The 24,037-nt window shown below is 40.2% G+C and overlaps 1 protein-coding gene and 1 long non-coding RNA gene across 2 annotated transcripts; one reads left to right on the forward strand and one right to left on the reverse strand.

Annotated features, from left to right (window-relative positions):
* Positions 1–20,469: 20,469 nt before the first annotated feature.
* Positions 20,470–22,347, reverse strand: LOC146509878 (uncharacterized). The gene is made up of 2 exons (XR_014876579.1): positions 21,745–22,347; positions 20,470–21,347 (listed from the first exon to the last, which is right to left on the reverse strand). It is a non-coding gene; the product is annotated as an uncharacterized LOC146509878 (long non-coding RNA).
* Positions 22,348–22,365: 18 nt separating this feature from the next.
* Positions 22,366–23,629, forward strand: LOC146509879 (uncharacterized). Its single transcript, XM_085175736.1, has 3 exons — positions 22,366–22,452; positions 23,029–23,118; positions 23,289–23,629. Exons 1-3 carry the CDS (start codon positions 22,374–22,376, stop codon positions 23,546–23,548), a joined length of 429 nt encoding a protein of 142 aa, XP_085031862.1. The 5' UTR covers positions 22,366–22,373; the 3' UTR covers positions 23,549–23,629.
* Positions 23,630–24,037: the final 408 nt, after the last annotated feature.

Here is a 24,037-nt window from a genome sequence, read left to right on the forward strand (position 1 = left end):
TTGCCCACGTTGCTCCTTGTCTCTGAAAGTGGACATGCACTGTAAATGGCAGCAGGGATCTCACCACCTCTGTCCCACCAAAAAAGCCAGGACACTGCAAGCTGCATCACAAATAAGGTTGATCATTGAAGAATCACTGGTCTTCACTGCATCAACAAAGCAAAATATTTTTTCAGTCAAAGTGCAAGTTCACAGTTCTATAGTTAAACACTAACAGGTCAAAACAGTGTTCATCCTGTTTCTCCCTGCCCCTTATTGGTTATTACAGAGGTGGATTTCACAATTTGCTATATATATCACTATAGATGAATATATAGAATATTAAATCTCCAAGGTGTTACGATTTAGTCTAAAAATAAATGCAGATCAAACAAAGAGAGAGCTTTATTAAAATCTCATAAAGTCTAACAGTTTCAACATAAAAATACAAGAAATGAAAAAAACAACAACCCCCCCCCCCCACCCACCCCTCCAAAAAACAGACATAACAAAACAGAGGACCTAGGAATCCTGATAACTCACACTAGGGAAAGGAAATAACAGGGAGGATTGGACTATTTATACACATGGGGTTGATAAGGGAAGTGGAAACAGGTGGGGAAAGTAGACACAAATGCAATCAAGACAGCCACAGAGGAAGAGGTAAAACTCAAAACAAGATACAAGAAACAATTAGCAACAACCATAATTGAAACATATATGAAGTAATACATTGGGTAACATAGAAAGAGGAGAAAGAGTGAGTAGTATAAAAGGGACTCAAAATATGAACTGAAGCCTAGTAGGAAAAAAACAAGGATTCAAAACCTACACTGGAACAGTAAATCATATTAACATGATTTTGATTCTGTAAACACTAAACAATAACAAGACAACAATGGGAACTAATGCATAAAGTGAAATCAGTGAAATCTTAGCCTGACTATAATCAAAAACTAAAAGCATAAGAACAACGAAGAAAGCCAACAAAAACACAATAATCCAAAAATGCAATAGAAACTGAATCAGGACAAAGGAAGCATTTTGAACACCATCAAAGAAGAATTAAACAGTGCAGGTAAATGACACATTATCCTTGGTGCTAGATATGTATTGAGGGATTAAAAAGACACTGTCAAAGGATTAGCCTGCTCTGGATTTGGTCTCTTTTTCTTTTAGGATCCTATACTGCCATTTGATATAAGCTTTTCTTTTTCTGTTTTCTGCTTTGGCATTGATAAAGCCAAAACAACTAACGGCAAAATACTATTATACTAAGATGCTGATTTTACCATAAAGCTGGGTGATAATATACAGTCACGTGAAAATGAAAGTTATCACATGTGTGAGCAATTTTATAAAAAATGAAGTTTGGGTAGTTTGCAGGACTGGAGCATTCAAGTGTGTTAACATGACACTACAGTCTTCCTAGGAATGGAAATCGTACCACATTCACAAGATCACACTGTCTAATGCTCAGAAAAAAATGCAAACATGCAAATATTTCAGTTAGCATATCAAATGTTATATGTATCAGCACAAATACCTCATACCAACTGTCAAGCGCAGTGGCGGAGGGGTGATGATTTGGGCTTGTTTTGCAGCCACAGGACTTGGGCATCTTACAGTTGTTGATTAAACTTTAAGTTTATATACCAAAGTATTCTAGAGTCAAATGTGAGGCCATCTGCCTGACAGCTAAAGGCTGGCAAAAACTGGATCACGCAAAATGACAATGACAATGACAGCATGAAATCTACACCAGAGAGGAGGCTGATAAAGAGAATCCAGGTGATCCAGTCAAAGTCCAAACCTTTATCTGTTTGAAATTTTGTGGCGGACTTTATTCCCGCCAGAGAATTTGCCCACAAACCTCAATGAAGCAACATTATAGAGTAACATTTCCTCCACAGTGATATGAAAGACCGAGAAAGTTATACTGCATAGTGTCCTGTGAAAATGTTTTTTATACATAACATCTGAGAGATTAAAAACCAATCTCACCTAGCAATATACCACTTTATCTCAATATGTGTGTTTACCAATGTAGCTAAAAGTTTAAAATCAAGACTTTGCTATATTTTTGTGTCTGATGCAATCATGAGACCAATGGTCTTTGAGTGGAAGTTGCTGGACAACAGTGTAAGGTTGCATTGACAACCATGCTGACATTTGCCAATTTGTTCATGAATCTGACCTGAATTACAGTTTTTAAACCTTCTCACTATAGGCTCAACATCTGTGAATCACCATGTTCACTATCAGCTAAGGGCAATAATTGAAAAATCAGCTCACCAATAAAAACTGCACTGTAAAAACTATGTGCCTTTTAGTCAAAGGAGAGACATAAAAAGAACTGGGTCTGTGCTTTTCAGAGACAGACTACATTTTGTTTCCCCCCTCACCGAGGTAAATCACTGAGTCACTGCTGCTGTAAAGCATCGTGCATGCTTGTATCCTGTCAATTTTGCAGCTCATTGCGTAGTATGTTCATGTTCTTTTCTGCCCTAGTAACACCTCTCAGTGAGGCGTTCCTCTCTCCAGCTGTGGCTATGAAAACCTCCCATTGGGTGGTGCTGTTTTGCTCTTGTGAAAATTCAAATGCACAAAATTTCTGGCACCAGCACCAGACTGCTTAACTGAACTTTGAATGGATTTCTTACCATATAAGAAATGTAAAAAACCCATTTGTTTCTTCTTCAGCTGCTTTAAATAACTGAATGCAGTTAAAGAACCCTGTAACATACTGTCGAACATACCGTCAAACACTTGGATAGTTTTTGCAGTTTTAACTGTTTTTCTTCACCTTGGGGGCCAAAAGGAGATGTGAATTAGAGGAAAAAGGAATGAAAATTAGTGGAGACCAATGGGAGAGGAAGGGGTGACATCTAATGTAGGTTCTCATTCATTTTCCTGGTTCAGTGATGCAGCAAGGCCCAACGGGTCCACCCACTCACCAAATTGTATTCCTCTGTCTCCCCCATCCCATCCACATGCACAGAATCACGCACACGTAAATATTCTCCACCAACCAGCGGGGCCGGCGTCCGCCATGACGTCACACTGCAGTTCTTCTTGGGCTCCACTGGATGACAGTGGCAATTCGCCGCTTACACGCGATGAGCCGTCATTCTTAATGGCGACCGCTCAGAGTGTGTGTACGTGAGTCCATTCGTGTATGTGTTTGTGTGCAGTTTGGGTGGGGTTTGCATCGGATGGGTAGCGATGGGGTATTGAGGAGGTGGAGAGGGTTTATTGGAAGGGGGTAGGTGGGTTGATGAAGGTGTAGGAGGCGGGGGGCGGGCCGTAAAAATCGCAAATGAGAGGAAATTGTTTTGAGTCAGAGCAGATTTGGTGGAGGGAGATAAGGGCTGATGACGGTGGCGGTGGTGTGATTAGGATTAGGGTGGGGGGTAGGGGTTTGAAAAGAGTAGAAGGTTGTGGAGGTGGTCGTGGTGGTGTGGGAGGAGGAGGAGGGGGAAGAGGAGGACGGTGGGGTTGGTGGGTGAGAGCATTTGCACGCACACCGTATGACTGTGTGTGTCTATCTGCGTCTAGGTTGTGAAATTTTTCCTCCTGAGCGTCAGCGAGTAGAATTGGGGGGAAAGATGAGGAGATGGGTGGTTTAGATAATGGCCGCCACGGAGAACGGACGAGGGCAGAGGGTGTCATGCTGAAAGATAGAGTGTGATGGAACAAGAAAGCGTGGACGAGACAAACGTGAACATTTGGTAATAGAGAGGTGAAAACCCCCCAATAAACAAACAAACAAAAAACAAACCCAGAAAGATAGAGTGGAGAGGGTGTATGGGAAGTAGGGTGGTGGTGGTGGGGGGCTTGGAGGCCTGGATGAGAGGATAGACATTGAAAGAGTGCCAGAGTGATTTTTGTCATGTTCTCCACCCTCCCTCCCTCCCTTCCAATATGTTGGCTATGTAGTGGGTAGCTTTGGCGGCAAGAGCTTTAGGGGCTTTGGAGTGAACAATGACGTAGAGGGACCCGCTGCGTCTGCTCCAGCTGATAATGATGATGCCTAAAAACGATAACGATAATAAGTAGCTTCTTGTGGAACCCTAAAACCGCCGGCACGTGACGCTATACGTCACAGGCTATCACACGCGACGCGCCGGACAAGCAGACATGGCTATCTCATGTTGGCAGAGTGTGTGAGGGTGGTCAGAGGGAGCGAGGGAGACACAAAGAGAGACAGAGGTGGAAACAGAGAGAGAGAGAGGGAGAAAAAAAGGGGCACGAGGAGGGAAAGAGATTAGAGCCTGTCACCTGCATATACTTGACATTCGCGTATGGGACGAACGTGTAGGAGCTGAAATGAAAAAACAAAATGAAAGCATTTATAGCTCCCCCTATTGTATGTGGGTAATCTTGTGTAATTTTGCTTTTATCAGTACAGGGAGAGAAAGAGAAAAAAAAACCCACTCAAAGGCAGCCACTCAGAGAAAGCTGAACCCTACTGGGAAGCATTATTTTGAAACATGGTAAAAGCTGAATGAGATGGTGGGAGGTGTCGGGTGGGTCCGAGGGAGGTGGGGTGTTGGGAGGTGGTAGTGGTGGTGGAGGGGGTTGTCTGACATCACTTTGACCACATTTTCAGTTTAAATCCACACGATGTCAAGCACGTCATTTGAATTTTGGACTTTGCTAAAAATAAAAAAAAGGGAACCCATAATTGAAGCGTGGACTCATCTGACTGAAAAATGACGATACAGATGAAAAGTAATTCAGCCATGACTAAAGCAGAAAGAAATTTTGCTGTCTGCCTTTTGATGATGTACGAGCCATTGAGTTTCTTTGGTGAGTCATATAGAAATTACTTGAAACAGTCACAGCAATCAAACTGTAAAGTAGGCGCTATAAATACGCTCGGATGTTTTGGGAATTTAAACTCCCGTCAGCTCGGCGAGGACGGACGACAGAGGTGGCGGAGGATGGCGGTGGTATTCTTCAAAAACAAATTACACTCATGACATGTAACTGCGGAGCCTCTCAGGTAATTAGATTAGACTATGCCTTAATCAATTCCATGTCTGACCTGCTGCAACAGGCATCACAAGACCACATTATAATTCCGCTCTTGATTTAGCAGTGCTGTCTTAACGCAACGGACGAGCCTTCTCAAAATGCCACCAACCCTGATTTTTCTTCCATGACTCATCCAGCCTCTGAAACAATGCGACACCATGCCACACGCTCCCTCATGACACACTGTCCTTTCCGTAACACCCCTGATGAAGCTGCAAGGTTTGTCCGCAGGGATAAACGCAAACCGACAGCTCCAAAGGGTATCTCAGGGACTTCTCACACGGGGATGGTCAAGAGCAGGAAAAAAACCCAAACCTCCCCCAAAACAAAAAGAAAACACAGGAAGTGATAAGAGGTAAACATGTTTTTGCTGACATCTTGCATTAGTCAGTCAAAAACCTCTCGCTGAGCCCACATGTGACTATGTGCATGACGGTGTCGGCATTATTGATGACACATTTATAATAGGAAGTGATTCGGTGCTTTGTGGACTCACAGTCTGAAGAGGCTCATTGACTGTGGCGGCTGGTTGACCTTGATGAGAAGGCAACCTGTTTCTCTCACTTTCAGTTTGAACCTCTGGAGCTTTTTTGTGCGTGCCTTGTCTGAAGGAGGGAAACAGAAGATATTCGTTCTGACGTGAGAGTCGGAGGTGAGAGGCACCTGGCCTCACCCTACGGTGCATTATATCTAACGCACAGAAGTGATGCCTTACTGATGATCTCAAAGTCTTTCAGCTCTTTAGACTCATGGTAAAGTAGAAGTATGTTTTTTTGAAGAGGGGGGGCATTGTCCTTATACTGGCATGGTCCTGATTACCCAGAAAGATAGTCTTTGATTTGGGCTGAATGAGAGCACATGTGCAACCTTTAAGCTTGAAACCTTCACTTGTACACTCACATCACACCTGTGGTACAAAGAGTAGGGAGGGCAAACACATTCCACATTTGTTTGCTGCAAAAAAAACAAAACAAAAAAACAGACAGTGTTGCATCTTGAAGTTTCCTGAATGTTACATTTGAAATGCGTCACTAGAATTAAGCAGATGGCAAACAAAATGTGCTCCATAAAAAATAATAATAATATGGAAACTGAAAACGTAATGTGGCCATGCAACCAGAAGAGCGCAAAGAAAGGAGATCAGTGACTTGAAAGACGAGCTTTATAGCTCCAACATTATCCATTTCACCCAATAGCTCAAACTTACGTCATAAAAATACATTTCAATTAAACTTAATTGAAACTCTAAGTGTCCAGTGCCTTTTTTTAAACATTCCCTGCCTTCTAAGACTATCTACGATGGTATGCAACTACCATCTGTGGGTTACAATTATTTGAGGAAAAGGCGGCTTATAGAACATAATTTATGACAGCATTATCATTACTGTTATTGTTTACCAAGTTAAACCAAGAACTTTCTAAAAATATCGCCTCGCCTTCGTCTTCATATTCAGACAAAGTTACTCATATAGGAAGCGTGGACACAAACAAACATACTGTGCAGTTCATTGAAGAGGGTGAATCAGAGTCTTCCTTTCTTCCTTTTTTGTGCTTTCATCTTGATCATCTTCATTCTCTTTATGTAACACTTTTTTGTATATGACACAAAATTTCAAATCTCTGTGGCGGGCTAAGATGTAATCACATCAATTACAAATGATGCGCTAAGAAACCAGAGAATAATTCACGTCATTTTAAACCTCTTTTTGTTTCCACACAATTACATTAGAGCGAAGACTAAGAGTTGACATTCAGCAAGCTAAGTATTTCAGTTTTTCAGCGATTTGTCTCTTTTTAGACTCGACTGATTAGGTTTTGGACTAAATCTGTGTGATGAATCTGCTCTCTGGCTTGGGTGAATTTCAGATTTGGTCCAGTGTGGATGTTTGTCCATGCGTTACGCATTGTGTTTGAACAGGGTTCAGCCAAATATGTGGTCAGACTCTAGAGTTAAAGGTCACCACAGACTATAAATAAGAACCTGCTGCACGCAGGTGCAGGACCCGGTGTGTCTTAAGTTTGAAGAGATAGCAAAATAGTAATAATCAATATGTTCATCTTTGACATTGTATGGTACTGAAAAAGCTAAATCACTGCGCTAATGATTACTGTTGTCTTTCTCATCTGAATGTCTCCTGTCTCCTGGAAGCTGCAGGAAGCATGTAACTAAAATATTTCAGAAATGGAAGATGCATTTTTACAAGAGGATAAATTGTGCAAACTGGAGCACAGGCTTTTAGCTGCATGCATGTTTATATATCAGAGTGAGACCACAGCACTGAGGTAATGCTGTGTGAGCGTACAGCAGACAAGGAGCATGAATTTATAATTTTTTTTCCACTGCTGTTAGGGAACCTAAAGGAGCATAAACAGCTCCTGCTAATACAAATGGTCTGAATTAGTCTCATTCTTGTTCAGGAACATGAGTGTGGATGGAGGAAATTGGGGAGGGGAGTGAGGTGGCAGGGCGGAGCGGGGGAAGTGCTGCGTGTTGGTGATGAGGCTTGAAAAGAGATGAAGCCGTGTGGGGGGAGGACTAGAGAGTGAGAGTTAAACGCAAAGAGAATTGGAATGAATGATGACAAGATCTACTCCTTTTTTCCCCCACATCTGTTTTGTCCTCATTGTCGGAATTCGATGGGCATCACCTCACGACCCAAACTTTACAGCAGTCAGACGTTTCACATTCAAATAAGAAGGAAATTTTAACACCTGATGATGGATTGGCAGTTTGGAAATTAGCTAATGTTGCTGGTGAAAGCTCACCTGATTTTCTGTCAGGCAGCAGTATGAATGAATAATGAGCCAGCTCAACATACAGAGTCCTTTAGAACGGAAGGAGACACAGTTCAGAAGATGAAGCGAATATTTGTGATAATCAAACCAAAGCAAATCCAGTTCTAGGTTCCACAAGATTTGATAAAACTGTAGCAGGAATTTGATCAAATCTATAGTGAAAGTCAAATGTTTTTTTTCCCTCTGTTGTTGTCATTTTCTATGAGGATTTTTCCTTTTTGACTATTTGCCATGACATGTGCTTTTCAGTTTGCCCCGATTTGCTATCACACAGGAGGGCTGAGATATCTTATTAACCCTTTTAAAAGAGTCAAAGTGAGGTTGTCTTTAATTTTAGCAGTGCAGATGGTTACTGTATCATTCTAAAGATAATAACAATAACACTAAATTAATTCTTTTAGTTGATTTTAAAAAAAAAGAAAAAAAAGCTAATATCTCCAGATCCTTTAAACAAGATTTAAACAAGGCTTCCATTATCTATTTTTGAGTTTTAGGCATTTTCTAGGGTCACCTTGTGTCGTAGGATGTTGCGTTGGTTTTATAGTTTATTATAGACCCAATGATTCATTGAGAAAATAATAGAAAGATTAGTCATTAATGAAAACCATAATTAGCTGCAGCTTTAGTAATTGTCTTTAGTGTATATGTGGTGTGTCTGTAGGTTTGATTATGAGTGAAAAAAAAAGAAGAATGGATTAATCACACTGATGACGGCATATTTGATGCAGTTTTTTGTTTCACGCCCTACTCACAAGAAGAGGAGCAGAAGGGGTGCAGAAGGAAATATGTATACAAGATGCAGATGGCTGATTTAATCCACAGATTTGTATTTTAACTAATTACAAGAGCAGCAACATCGTTGCTGCCAGTAAACCATGTTTTTTTTGTTTTGCTGCCTTTCATTAACATTTTGTTCGGCGGTTGACGTTAATTATCGGGGCGAGATCTCGAATTCGCCAGCAAGGCTGTAAAAGGTCGAATCATTTTGCAGTTTGATTCTATCGTTTCACTTTGATTCTCACTCTCAGCAGAAGATTGCATTCCAGATTTGACAATGCAAAGCTCTCAGTAGATGCAGCTCATGAAACAATATGGCATTATAAGTACAGAGATGTGGGCTGTGATTGCAAAGCCTGTCTCTTTTGGGTTAGTGCACATTTGTGTGTGTGTATGTGTGTGTGCGTGTTGCCTACAGGTGACTCATCGCACTGCAGATGACCACAATGTTTTTCTGCTGCTTGAGTGTTCGTGGCTCTCTTTCTACCTTTGCCTCTCCTATGATTCTTAGTCCCTTTCTTTACTCTATTTTTGTAGCTTCAGACCTCTTGCTATCTCCTTCCCTTTGGTGCTTTTAAGCAGCTTACAAGCCTCCAGATTACACAATGCGGGATCCCATACACATCTGTGTGTGGATACTACAGACATGAAATGCAAATAAAAGAGATAAATAAAAGGGACATTTACATGTTGAGCTAAAGATCTTTGTTTTTTTGTGTGTGTGTCTGAGAAGGCTGGCCACTTGCAGCAGACGGTGCAGCCCAGGTATAATGAGCCATAATGTCACGTTATGATCTGATTGGCATGGTGAGTGTCACAGAGAGGGGTGGGACAAGGGGACTGGTGACAGAGCTCGAAAAAAAAGGAGAGAGGGAAATAATTATGATGGTGATGATGATGATGAGGGTAATGATGAGGAGCGATGAGCCGAAACAAAGGCAGAGTGAAAAAAAAGAGGTGTACATCTCTTTCTCTCTCTCTGTCTAACCCTCCTAGTGTCAAACTCGCATCAGTCATACATTCATTTACCCCGTTCCTCTCTCTGCCTCTCAATAATACTCTCCCCTCCATTTTTTGGTCACCCAATATCACAGATTTCAAGCACTGAAAATAATTTAAAATGTGTATTCTCTCTTGCAGTCTAAACTGTTATGCCTCTGTGATGCCAAATCTGAATGCTTACTGAGCAGAAAAGTAGCTAAGCCTCATTTGGACAGTAAAAAGGCCATCAGAAAGCCAGCATGTGCCCGTATTGACGTTTCCAAACATGACATGTAGCCATTGCTAAACTGTATTGGAAACTTATACTTTGGTAAAAGAAGAATTATCTAAAAAATCTTCTTAAAACCTTTCAAAACAAACCAAATATAGCAGCAGGATTCAAATATACAGTGTACATCTGATATGTTTAAGAAAAGAAATGCACAGAAAGTGAAACTGTCCACACACACGCATGTAAAAAGGTTCAAATAAGTGGCTTTCCCCCCCTTTTTATAATAAGTGTGATTTTTACCATCAAAATCAAAATGTACAACTATAGATTAGCCTAATCTTGAAAATACAGGCAGGAGGCCCCTCCTTACACACACACTCACACACACACACACACACCCAAAAGGAGCATTTACATTGTAATTACCCCAGAGCCTCTCTCCAGGTCCCTGTGGGACCTCAGGCTGAAGACGGTCTCAGAAGAGTCCCAGTTGTCCCATTGAGGAGATCATTAGCCTGGTTAGAGTAATCCACAACAGCCTGTGTGTGTGTGTGTGTCACATGTGTGCCCATGCGTTAAGCGGTTGTTAAATGGACTCCATAGCCTTTAATGTCCGTGGACATTAGCTTTATTGGTGTGATCTGAAAAGTTATTTAGTGACAGCTGGGATTTCCCTCCCTCGGGATGTAGCTGCTGACAACTCATGATAGGAAACATGAATGAAAGGGGAAATAGGCGTTAAATTGAAAGACCTGGAAAACTGCCGGGAAGAAAAACACCCTGAATTAATTAAAAACAAAACAAAACCCAAAAAACACACACACAGTAACAGTGAAAAATATTTTTTACAAAAGTTATTTGTGTCAGAGTGCTTTTCTTCCTTTACTTTAAAATTCTGCAGAACAATAAAAATAGTCTGGTTTACCTAAAAATGTGATTATTTTATTATTGTTAATAAAAAAGAACATTTTAATAAATGTTTGCTAGATTTAAGGAATTGCAAACCCACATTTTTTCAGACATTGCAGACAAAAGACAGAAATTAAATGCTGGAGAAATACACGTGCATATTTACTAGTATGCAAATGTAAGCTGTTATCTTCTTCCGGTTCTTTGTCCTGGGATCGTTTTAGTAGATGTGATTGTAGCTGTGTCTTTGTATATTTTAGGCTTTATAGACTCTGTGTCAGGGGTTATAGAGCAGCTGTGCATTTGCCTGTCTTGGCTTAGGACAGCAAACATCTGTATGCAGCGTTGTACTGTCAGATGTGCCTCTAGACTCTTTGAACCAACGTGACCTGGCCGATCAGCAGTCCCTCTCTCTGCCTTTATCTCTTTCTACCTCTCCTTTCTCTTCCCTCTGCCATTCTACTCTCAACGCTGTTCTTTGGAAAAATTATCCTCCCTTTGCACTCGTTGCTGGAAAAGAGAGTGAGTAAAGGGGCACAGAGGGGGAGAGGGAGTGAGGGCAACTGATTGCTCCTATTGTTTAAGAGTGAGGCTTGCTGCCTCTTAGGGGATAATTGGCACACAAGGAGGGTAATGTGTTTGGACAGGAAAGAGGAGTCAAAAAAAAAAAGGAAAAAAGAGTGGGGAAATTAAAAGGAACGTGGCCCTTATGCCACAATGAGAGGATGCAGTGGATCAGTTAAATCTGAAACATTTGAAATTAAATTTGAACCAGTGAAAGCAGCATATTCTGAAATCGGTATTTCATTTATTTTTTTGCCCCGGAGCTCTTTTCTCTTTCACATGTTTTTTTCTTTAATTTTCTTTTTTTACTGCAACATCAAAGTACAAAGAGGCCTTGGAATCAAATTTCCCCACAGTTTCCTGTTGGATGAAATATAACAGAGAAGGAAAATAGTATATTTAATATGTTTAAACCCATGACAAACACAGGAAACCTGGAAATGATAGCTGATAGCAGGATGTTGAAATACAAAAATAACTTCTGCTGCTTTAAGTTGCCTTTGTATGTCTGTGCAAGTCATGGCAATTTTGAAGCATTATTTGTTTTTATCTGTAGACACAGAAACTGAAATCATCAGCAGATATTATCTTTAATATCTTATCTTTTTATTTCTTATTAGCCTCGTCGTTGAACATATAAAAATCACTACTAATTACATTAATTACATTTTTAATGTTTTTTTTTACTTGCTTTAAGTCTGTAATAGAGAATCCCTGTAAATCTACTGTATTAATGCTTTATTTACATTTAGCTTCCTCTCTTCTGATGCTTCAACAACACAAAACAAATATTACCAGAAATACATGCAGTGAACGCTGCACGAAGCAGCTGTTGCATTTTCTTCTGTTGCCAACAGCACACTCTGCACCCATTTCCTAATATTCATGATGTTCTTGTTCTGTGTCTTGCTTCCATTTCTATCTACATGTGTCCTTTGTTTCTCAAAGTTGCTGATGGAAAGCAGGTGTTAAAACCTGACTCGACTATGCAGCAGGGAACTGTGCAAACAGCTCCTTCGATGTAAAGAATGTGATATTTGGAGGGTTTTTTTTCCTCCACAGTTTTATCCTTTTAAAAAATCTCTCAGGTGTGGCATTTAAAAATAACAAGCTCTCCATGTCTTTGTCAAAACCACACAACCATGTATAATACAATAAATAAATAACAGATGATGCAGAAATCCTGCTCTTACGGGGCTGACCTTTAACCAGCAGGACAACTTGTATATCACGCTGCAGCGGCTGTGTGGTGAAAACTCTCAAGCGTGCAGAATTTTTCTGAGAGAAGAGTTTGCTTTACTGCGTCATCAAAGCCAGTCCTGCACGTCCCTCTGTATGTCTCTGTCTCTATTTCATATTCCAGTCACAGGCTGTGTGGTGCAACTGCTCAAAGGGTACGATTTTGTATTTTGGAATTCTTTATTTTTTTTGGTGGTGGTGGTGGTGGTGGGGGGTGGGGGGGGTGGGATTGATAAGTTTTGTGCCTCAAGGTCTGTCTGGGATGGGATGGCTGCACACAGTGAACGTGCATGCTCAACACGCCCATGACTGTAATCGTTTTAGCTCGATACCGCTGACGACAAAAAAGGGAATGCAGAAAAAAAAAGGGAAGGGATGTAAACATTTTTACATCCAGCTTGCAAGTAAAACCCAAGGATGTCATGTTTGAGGCGCTCACAGTGCGCCCTCCATCCACGTATTCCTACGTGTTTGTGTGTCACCAATTAGGGTACTTGCAAGACTATTATTTGTGATATTATTTTGTGCAAGTGTGTGTGTAGGTGCGTGTGTGTACAGTGTGTCTAAATTGGAAGGCTGTAATTAAATGCGTAGACCTCTCCACTATCTCCTCCTCCAGCCAGCGCCAGTGACGCACAAACCGCAGCACAGCCATGAGTCATCAGGCCCCCAGGATCACCACCCCTCCTTCTATCTCTCTATCCCTGCCTCCATCCACCTCTACACAGCTCTCTATAACCCTCTCTGCCTCTCACTACACATTCCTATGTCCCACTCTTTCTAAATTACCCACCACCCTCTACTCCCTCCGGCACATGCACGATACCAGCCGCTTTTTTCCATGAGCACTCCTTGAGATTCGTGCTCAAAATCCACCTCGATCCGACACGCTCCCGTTTATCTCTCCACATCGGGCCATCGATCTCCCTACTGCACCCCCACCACCGTCCCCTCTTCACTCGATCTGTCTTTGCCCTCTTTATCTCCCCTGTTAACCTCTCCACGCCCACCCCTGAACCGATGGGTTATTAAGTTTGCCACAGTTGCAGGCGGTGAGGGGACAGAAGGCGACATTGGGAGGAACAAGAACGAGAGGGACTTAAACGGGGGTAGACAAAAGAGACGGGCTCAAATTTTGAGGAGAAAGGAGTGGGAATTGGTGAGCAGAAAAGAGCAGCAACGACAGTTCGTGCGGCGCAGAGAGCAGGGACGGCAAGTGAACAAGTAAAAGGAAACGAGGGAGCGAAAAGGGGGAGAGCGTGATTTGAGGCATTTGCCACCTGGCATCCTGAATCATTATCTGACTCATGCTAATCTCTTATCTTCTCAGCCAAACATACGCACACGCAGACACACACAGACGCGCAGATTATTTATTTTAAAAAAAATAGTGCAAGGAGAGTCAAAGCAGCACTTTTGTGTGTCAGACAGCGAAGAAGAGAAGAGTCAGGGGGCACCGGCGTGTACGGACGAGAAACACTCAAAGGACAGAGAGGAGAGGATCTCTCTCAGCTGTCTGACGAAGTCTCCCGACGCGGGTAAAGAGGAAAAAAAGGGGATGTTTCATTTCCATCCCTCTAAGTGTTTATGATATGGGTAGGAAGGGAGAGCATATTAAATGTATGACTCATAAATGTGCGCGCCTCTGTGCCCCACCAACGCCCTGCAGAGAGGGTTTGCATCCACTGCTGCACGAGGGATAAAAAAAAAGGCAATTTCGTGCTTTAGTTGGTGTGGTTATCCAATTAGTTACACAAAACATGTGGCTAAGCGGATGTATGCCAACATGCTTCTGTTCCTGATAGATGTTTTATCCCCAAGAGAAACCTTCACAAATACGTAGCAAAGCTGTCTGATGAAATATTACATTTTGAGTGCAATAGTTTTGTATTCAGCATTAGTTGTTTCAGTTTGACAGAGGGGATCCTGCACTGTTATCCTCTGAGCTGGTTATTCCGCACACGGTTGCCGTAAGCTGTGTGTTCATTAACAAAGCCAAGCGGCTTGACTGTATAAGGGTTTCCCACAGACCAGTGTTATTTATTATCTTGCTCCAGCATGTGCACATTAATCTTCTGTACATCCTGGACACTCCTGATAAAGAAACTGTCTTTTTTTCACCGTGTGAATGAACCACAAAAATGATGTGTGGAAATCTTCATTTAGAATAGACCTTATCTGCCAAACATGCTCTAATATGGAATAATCCAGGAGTATTTCCTTTAAGAGACAAAAATAACTTGTATGCCACAAAAATCTTCCAGTCAGTTTTCAAAGTTAGGGGATAATACTAGTTGCATATATGTATATATACATGCAGGCAACACTCTCTCCTCAGCATTTATTATTCAGAATCCAAGAGCCAATGACTCAGTGTTATGGCACTACATACTACTCCATCGGAGCATCCCACATTTATTTCAAACATTTGAAATATTTATGACTTGAATTGGAAGTTGCCTAAAGCGTATTTTGAACAATGCAGACTTTTAATAGCCTGTGACTGTGGAGATCACAAAAAAAAAAAAAAGAAAAGAAAAAGGAACAGCTTAGCAAATACTGTGGTGTAGTGATACCATCACTGTGAGTAGGATTTAAATGATTGCCTCTAGCGTACATAGTCTAATTTCTGGCTATATCCCACTGCCAAAGCTACACAAACAAAATGATATACTTGATATAAAAAAACTATTAAGATTTGCAGGAGCTAAAATAAAAAATTTATACTGAGAAATTCACCATTTCACTCCTGCTAAAGGTTGTTTTGAGGCACAAAGGAACAACGTAAATCCGAGTTAGTTTAACTTTAACTGCTTTATACTTCTTAGCATAAGAGTAGATCGAAGATTCTTATTACTACTACTCATCTACTCTATGTAATACTATGATATAGCAGCTCTGAACAAGACCAAGAAGGAATGCAATGTAATTTAACCTCTTCTGTTCTAGTTATATATGGTATATAACATTTCTACAATGTTCCTAATGCCAACAAGCCAGAAATATCACCTCACTAAAATGAAAACTGTAACATCAAAGCACAATTCTAAATACCACATTCAAGACACTAAAAGTGTTGAGATGTGCAAATGTTTAAAACAGTTAAAACAGGAATAGGACACCCTGTTATTGGTGCCTATGTCTTAATTGTAAACCAATGACAGCATAAAAGATGGATGCTACCCTGACGTCCTGATTTGAAGCCTTGAGATGAGCATAAACTTGGGCAAAGAAAATACAATGAATCATAATTTTATGATTGAAAACTTAGAACAGAGCATAGCCAAAAATTGTAAAGACTTGATTTTTAAAGACTTCCTTTTATTTGTTTAATATGACCCAAAACGAATGACTGAATCCAGCAAAGTTGGAAAGTGTTTACAGAGGTGATGTCAGAAACCTGCTATATTATAAACTTCCATAGGACTCGAAGTCTTTTTTGCAACCACAGCTATCACCTGATGTATACGCCCATGTTGTATACTGTCTTTGATGGAAACATGATGTGGTGTCACTCATTGGTTTGTGGAACGTTTTTTAAAGACATAAGTTTTCAGCTAACGCTAACAAATTTGGAAAGGAAATGTAATGACTAAACTGGTGCCCAGACTTCCTGATTGACCTATTTTTACAATTAACCACACAATATGTCTCTTTATTGGTCAGGTAATAGCCTTAAAATGACAAACTATCCAGTTTTCACTCAAAATGGCCAAACCTGCGTAACTTAAAGCCTTAAAACCTTAATGCAACCTAAGCAGGGTTTGCGAGTATTTTGGAGGTATTACTACATTATTGCATGAGTATTTAGTCCACATTTGTCACATAAGCCGACAAAATCTATCCACAGACTAACAAACATACAAAGAGCTGCTACAATACTTAAAATGATGGTTCCTGCAGCAGTGGGTGTCTCTGGCACCATTTCTTTGCCATGATAACACACATACACACAAACACAAAGGTTTTTGTTACCTTGCTGATAAAGACACGTGTCATAAAACAGCAATATCTGCAGTTTGAATCAAGTTGGAGAACTTTGTTGCAAGTCATTCACATCACTCTTCTGATGTTTCTTTATTCCTCTCCGCTGTCAATAAACTCTAAGATGCTTTCAAATTTGCATAAGAAAGTATAAAAAAGACCATTTGATTCATGTGATTTTTTTTAATCAGCTTTTATTTATAATAATAGATGTGGAACACATGAAAAAGTGGTCATTATTGTGATAGTTGGGTTTCTCTAAGTGTGTACAACAACTGCTTTGCAAATTCTTAACCAACAATACATAATGAGCCACATTATGTCCATCTTGTCCTCCTGCTGTTTCCCAATTTGTGCTGTTTAGCAGATCCTATTCTACTCCACGTTGCTGAGCATCCTTGGATCCCATGATGATAGCTACTTATCTACCTGCAGTCAAAATGAAAGCTGCAGGTTTCCCAACTGGTTGTTATTGTCTTTTTAATAGCTGCATGTTTTCCAAGTAGTATCCAAGGTAGACTCAACTTGGCAAATGTGCCAAATGGTTTGGAAATCATTCCTAAAGCCTCAAAGCTAAACCGTTCCTATTTAACCTAATGCTCCATTTTTCTCCACAATACATGTTCATCTGAGAGTTTTTGCCCACTATCATAATTCGTGTCCTATCAGGACATTATACCAGATCATGGAGGCAGGTGGGCATTTGTACCCTTTGTGTCAGGCGGTTGCTGAAGCATTGTGAATTCTGATGTTCCAGCAGTCTTTACAATAGTCTACCGCCTTAAAAACAAGCGTGCAAGCGTGGTTTTAGTGTCTAAATGCAGGCTAAAACAACCCTCTGATTGTGTATTAAATGTGTTTGCCAGTTACAGATTATGGCATCTCTCATTAGAGTGGTGACTTGAATTCACGACCCTGACCGACAAACACCCTGTCCTTGTCGGTCAGGGCAAAGCAGTGTGTTCCTGTCATGACCCAGGGTGTCGGTCATGTGCCGTTGCTTGTTGTTTTCCTGTCCGGAGCTCTGACCGGTTCAGGCCTTAATTCTTACCCAGATCGTCAGCTAAACCATAGCTGTAAATCGGCCTCCATGCTTTGTCTTTTCAAGTTTTTCTTTGTGTAATCTCATGGTCTCATTTATCCAGTTGCTTGCACCTCTGGTTCATTCTCCACTTACTGCCGTAACTACCTGTATTTCCCCTGACACTGTTCCTTCGCTCCAGTTTACTTCCACCCCGATTCGTCCTCCCAGCTGCCTCCACACCTCCTGTGGAAAATCAGGAAACTCACTGGCCTGCCCCCTTGCTCATTGCAACCATCCACAGCTTTTAGAAATTGTGCCTGGGCATTCTCGTTTCACTCCCTGCTAACTTTGCCATCACCCCCGGTGAACCACCCTACCCTCAATAGCTTCTTTCCTCTACATGCCAAGTAAGCACTCTTCTTTTATTCACCTCATCATTAAACTCTCCTGTAGTCCACTGCACTGGAAATAATGCCTCTCTCCTCCCATTGCAGTGGATCCAGCCCCTGTGAAGTTTCCTCTGAGCCCTGCTCTGCCTTTGATAATCCCTGTGTTAAATAAAATCTGTTTAAGTTTGAATTCTTCGTGTATTGAGTCTGCTTTTGGGGCCACCTTCATACCAGCCTCTTAGCCTTTTGACAGTGCATTTTCATGCCAGAAAATGCCAGACTGACGGTACTACCATTGCAGAGGTTTTTTCAGGAATTCAACAATTGATTAACAAAAGTGATAGGATTCTTCTGCCTCTTTTCTGTGATTACAACTGAATATAACTTCAATGCACTCCAGCAACAACAGAAAGATTAGACAAACCTGCTATTCAGCCGTGTTGTTTACTTTTAAAGACACTGGTTCTGTCAGTAAGCAGTCCGTCCAGATCAGGACAGGCACAGGATATAATGTTTCAATTACAGATAACACTCTCTGTACGAACATAACATTAAATACATCCCTAAAGTAGCTCGGCTCTCTAAGTCTTTGACCAAGACAGCTGAGCAAAGGTCTTTTAATGCCAAGTCACAAAAATATTTATCAGCCTTGTGCATACCAAGTGCAATGCATTTTTTCTTTTAAGAAACAACACGCATAGCAGAAAGAAAATATAAAATATTTACAGCTCTTTGGTTTATTTATAACAGGTGGAGATTATTACATATTGTGTTAATTAACACGTAAACTTTCAAGTCTGAAATTAAGAGTATGATAAGTATAATAATATGAATTTTAGAATGTTAAAAGTAATGAGATTTAATAAATACAGGCCAGAATTATTCCATATCTTTGTGCTTAGACCATCTTTATTTTCTGCTGCAAATGCTGCCTCATGGATGCAGGCAGGCACTCATAACGTATAGAAAAAGACTCTTGGAAAACTGAAATCATAAAAATAAAATGCATGCAGCCAGAATAGAGGAGGTGATGAGCTCAAATGATAAAGGAGAAATGAGTTTATGACAATCAGTTACATACAGAAAGCAGAGCTTTGTTTCAGGAAGATCAGTGTCTGGATTAGCAGAAGTGACAGATAAAGAAATGGAAAATTTCATTGTACACTGCTATCTGGAAAATGGATTTTGTGAATACTGAGCTAGCTGAATATAAGCTTTATTCAGTCCCTCTCTGCCTGAATCCTTTTATACTGACAAGCTCAGGTTTAACCCCTGGCTACAATGAGGCCTTTTTTTCTGTGACACGCTCTACAGCTTGTAAAATAAAGTATGTGTGCAAAGTTTAACATGGACCTGCAAAACGTGTTATTTGTCTTTTTCCCAAAGTGTTCCGAGTGGGAGCCAGTGAAATAAATGCCACCTGCTCATGAGGAGGTGCGCTTTGCCAAGATTTCATAATTTACAATGACATTTCGTGTCAAGTAAATAGTCTTTCCGCCTGCGGAGAGAAGCAAACTTTTTCTATAAGACTTCTAGTAAAGGTCTTGGCCGCTCCTGAGTTTTAGAAATTGTCGAATGCCACAAATTTTCTTGAATCAGGTGCACACACCACAGAAATGTAATTGTATCTATGTATTGTATGAATGAAGTAAAACAGTGCGGAGGCCACAATGGCGAAGTTGTGTTGTTTAAGGTACCAGTCCAGTTTCATTCAGTTCTCTAATCGGATCAGGCGCCATATGTCTAGAGGTAGTGAGTGCATTAGCACACCCATAGTTTGTTTACTCTGGTCCAAATCAGTTGAGAAGTTTGAAAAACTGGAGCTTTTTCCTGTGGTTTGGTTTGTCTATATACAGAGAAACATCCAAGTGAACTCCAAGTGAAACAAAAAGTGTCACTACAAAGCACATGACAATGTTCACTCTGCTCATTGGCCAGATGTGTCTGGGGCGGGAGCAACAAGAGTAAATGCAGGAAGAATATCCTGAGTTCTGGGCTATTGGAGAGCATAAGGAATCTACAGACCTTGAAGATCTATAGTAACTTCCTGCATTTAGAATACACAGCATACATAGCTATGAGACATTTTTTAGTTCATACTTGTAAAGCACACCCAGTAGTTGGTTCGGATCAGGGTCGGATTACATTCACACCATAAACGAACCACTCATTAGTTCATTTGGGACCGTACCACCACCTCCAAAGGGTCTTGGTGTGGCTGTTTTGGTCCACACTCGAATCTGATTTCTGTGTTCAATCCTGCACAAATGAGCCACACCATAGGGGAAAATGAACTGAGTTCAATTTAAACTGACTAAACATCCTAAGTGAAAGTAAACAGTTCCCCTAAAGACATACACGAGGAGACACAAATATTAGCAACATCATAAAATGTTTGAAAAGCTTGATTAAGACAAGAGGACAAAATAAAAATGCTGATATACACTGTAAAATCTAATTAGTTCCCAGAACTCAAAAAAATTGAGGAAACTCGTTGCCTCAAAAACATTGAGTAAAGCTTAGCTAAAAATGACTAAATTAGGACAACTTATATATTTTGAGTACTCTGTACAAGCTCATTTGTTCCCAGAACTCAAAAAAATTGGATCAAGTTTACTTAAGATGACCAAGTTAGGGCAACTTACTCATTTTGAGTACACTGTACAGCCTTGTTAGTTCCCAGAACCCAAAAAAATTAAGGAAACTCGTTGCCTCAAAAAAACTAAGTAAACCTTACTTAAGGTGACTGTTAGGACAACTTATACATTGCAAGTCTGCAGTATTAAGAATAACGTGATATTTCTCACTGTACAGTACTAATTGTTTACTTACTGACAAACATTTCAAGTTCAACTAAATGAAAAAACTATTTGTGGTAACCTGAATATGATTAAAAATAATTAACAACACTTTTTGTAATGATGTTAAAATGAGCCCAACTTTTATTTTCAAACACAAAGTATAACAGCCAACATACTGGACACTGTTCTGCTGAACAACAAACAATTATATTGCCATCACTGTTATAATCTTACAATGAAACAAAGTCTCAGATATAATTATTCTGAAAATAAGTTTAGGCCTACCACAAGTTTGTTTTGTACTTACATCACTTATATAATCAAAATAAAATATTTGTTGTTCTGTCATAAGTGCAGTCTCTAAATTAAACAACACATTTGTTTTTCATTCCTACACATGAGCTGGAATGTTGTAATATTTTAAGGATGGCTTGTTTCCAGTCCAGGCATTACTGCCTGAATGACTATCATGGATCGAGGTGATCCAAATGTAGGTGTAGACAAAGTCTTTAACTTCCCTTAAGTACAGTGGCAGTGGATGTGGGTTGGAGATGCAATGAGCTTGAACCTGCAGGCGAACTATCTTCACTTACCACACCATCTGTGACGGAGGACTCATTTCTCCTGTTGTCCTGCAAGCAAACAATCATATTTTTTGGAACATGAACTGAATTGCTTTCTTAAAACATTTTTTCTGCATTTGGTATAAAACAGACTCAAATTTAGACAATCTCAGGCTCCCTCCCCACCGGAGAGGTGACATTCAATGTCCCAATTGTCAGTCTTGATAGCCGTGACCACCACCCAACACACAATAATGTCATGAAAGCATCATTTTAAAAAGGGCTATGCAACCATGGCCAATAACTTTCATTCTAATGATGTGCAAAATGATTTGGGAACAAAACAAATTTTGCTGTTAGAAAACTTGCAGACTTCACTATTTACAGTGTAGACCCTCTAAACTAAGTTTGGGGGGATGTGATCTTTCAAGAAATGCAGACAAACTGTTGTTGTTTGTTTACTTACACAGCATGTCTTGTAGAATTAACTGGAGTCACCAGTAACAGCATAGTGCAGTCATATCTCAAGTCTAATAACAGAAGACAGGAAAAGATCAGTACAGAAACAACTTTCCCAAACCAAAGCACAAATAAAACAATAAGTAAAACAGGCTGATCTAAAGTATGATTAAAGTTCAGCCTGATTAATATAAATATAACTGACTAATTGTTAATATATTGGAAAACCAAAATACTTACCCCTGAGTTGATGTATTTCTGTCCAACAACAGGAGTGCTGGTCCCGAGCCTCAAAGACAGTAAGAGGCAAGCAGAGGGAGAAAAAGCAGAACATTTTTCAGAAACCGATTTGATCCTTAATGGCTGTGCAATCATTGTAACATAGAGTTTGCTTCTGTTGTTAAATAAAGACTAGATTTTACATTAATAGATGTCACAGATGTTCAAAAGCTGCCACAAAGCATGAAAAAAAAATGGACGTTTCCGAAAACATCTGAGCATTTTTGCAAATATGTGATGTCTTGATAAATCGAACAGATATTTGAACTTTACACAGCTATATTCTCGCCTGAAAATATCTTAAAAGTTTATTTTGTGACCCAGAAAAAGTAATAAGTTTTTTAGACTAGCGGTAATATGGTGCGGACCGTCGAGAACTTCTCACCCGAGGACCAGGGACAGCCCGAAGAGGCAGCAGGGGAGTGTCAGTCAGAAGGTATGTTTACATTGAGTTAATGTAGGCAGTTAATTTATGCGTGTTGTCATACAGGAACATATTTTGTTTATTAATAAACAGTATACAGTAGTCCCGCTGTTCATCCGTCACTACCTCGCCTTTTCGCTGATTTTTTTTATTGCACCGTACAGCTTTCAACAATGCGCATTGCATTCTGCAGCCCAAATGACAAATCTCCTCCGTGTCGTGTCTCCTGCGCTTGCCAAACTTATCATGTTTGGTTTTGATAACCATCACGTCCAATAGAAAAAAACAGCACAAAAACACTCATAACTATGACCCTCATTCGGAAATAGACACCTGCACCAGGAGCAAAAAAGGCGCACAAAAGTGGCGCCGCAGACGGAGAAAAAGCGCGGCATAATACTTTTACGTTTTAAAATCGACAAAGGTTTTCACTTTGAGAATCAACTTGTGAGAACTGTGACTACTGTTCATGTGCTGCAATAAATGAGAGACCACTGTATATAATAATAAGTATATAAGTATATAATAATATAATATTCTCTATGACTATTGTCTTCAACCTGTTAACATTTAATATTGTCTTCATAGAGTCAAGTAATCATGCAGCAGAGTCCTCCCCTGTCTCTTCTCCTGGCTCCCCAGTCCCTGGTCCCTCAGCTCCTGCTGCTGCACCCACAGGTATGAACATCAAGCACTGACAGCTTTTTACTTGCTTGAATTCCCTTGTGATCACCTTTACTAAATATCTACAACCAATCTGTTTATATCATATTTTTTTCAATTTTGAAAATGAAAATCTAGTAGCAGCCTTCTCATTACTTTGTGTTGTTTTGTGCTGTGTTTTACAGGCCCACAGAGGAGGACAGCTCGAAGGCGGGCGAGGGACGGGTCCCAGGACGGTCCATCGGCGGTGGAGCTGGCCATCCTGGAGTCCCTAAAGAGGCCACGCCCGTCTCCAACTGAACATTTCCTCCTCGGCCTTGTTCCTGTTCTGGAGAGCATGCCGCCTCAGACACGAGAATTCGTGAAATTTCAAATTTATAAATTAGCTTTTGAAAACAGCACAGCTGTGTTAAATTTGGAAACATTGGACCCTAATGATCAGTAGTTTTCTGATGAGGCAGCAGGCTCTCCAGGGCAGAAACAATGTTCTTATTTTTCTCCTCCTTCTCCCTGAGGCTCTTCCACTCCAAGCTGGGTCCTTTTTATTCCTGTCTCTCTGTAAATAGTTAAATTTCATATATTTATGATAAATGTTTTTGTTAATGAATTTATATTTTTTCAAATAAACATTTATAATGACAAAATGTCTCTGTTCTACTACACAGCAAATATTGGCACCCGACTTGACACAAGTAGAATTTATTTCATATTATACTAATGACAAAACATACTAATACAGTGGGATGCAAAAGTTTGGGCAACATTGTGAAAAGTAATTATTTTCTTGTACAAATCATTGGTTGTCACAATAAAAATAGTCAAATATATCATATAGGAGACACACACAGTGATATTTGAGAAGTGAAATGCAGTTTACAGAAAGTGTGCAATAACTGTTTAAATCAAGCAGGTGCATAAATTGGCAACACAAAAA

The sequence above is a fragment of the Neolamprologus multifasciatus genome, chromosome 10 (assembly GCF_963576455.1).
Source record: "Neolamprologus multifasciatus chromosome 10, fNeoMul1.2, whole genome shotgun sequence".
Classification (NCBI taxonomy): domain Eukaryota; kingdom Metazoa; phylum Chordata; class Actinopteri; order Cichliformes; family Cichlidae; genus Neolamprologus; species Neolamprologus multifasciatus.

Coding starts and splice junctions, on each gene's coding strand:
- LOC146509879 (XM_085175736.1), top strand. CDS start 22,374: ATGGTGCGGACCGTCGAGAACTTCTCACCCGAGGACCAGGGACAGCCC. Junction 22,453..23,028: donor AGGGGAGTGTCAGTCAGAAG/GTATGTTTACAT, acceptor TTGTCTTCATAG/AGTCAAGTAATCATGCAGCA. Junction 23,119..23,288: donor TCCTGCTGCTGCACCCACAG/GTATGAACATCA, acceptor TGTGTTTTACAG/GCCCACAGAGGAGGACAGCT.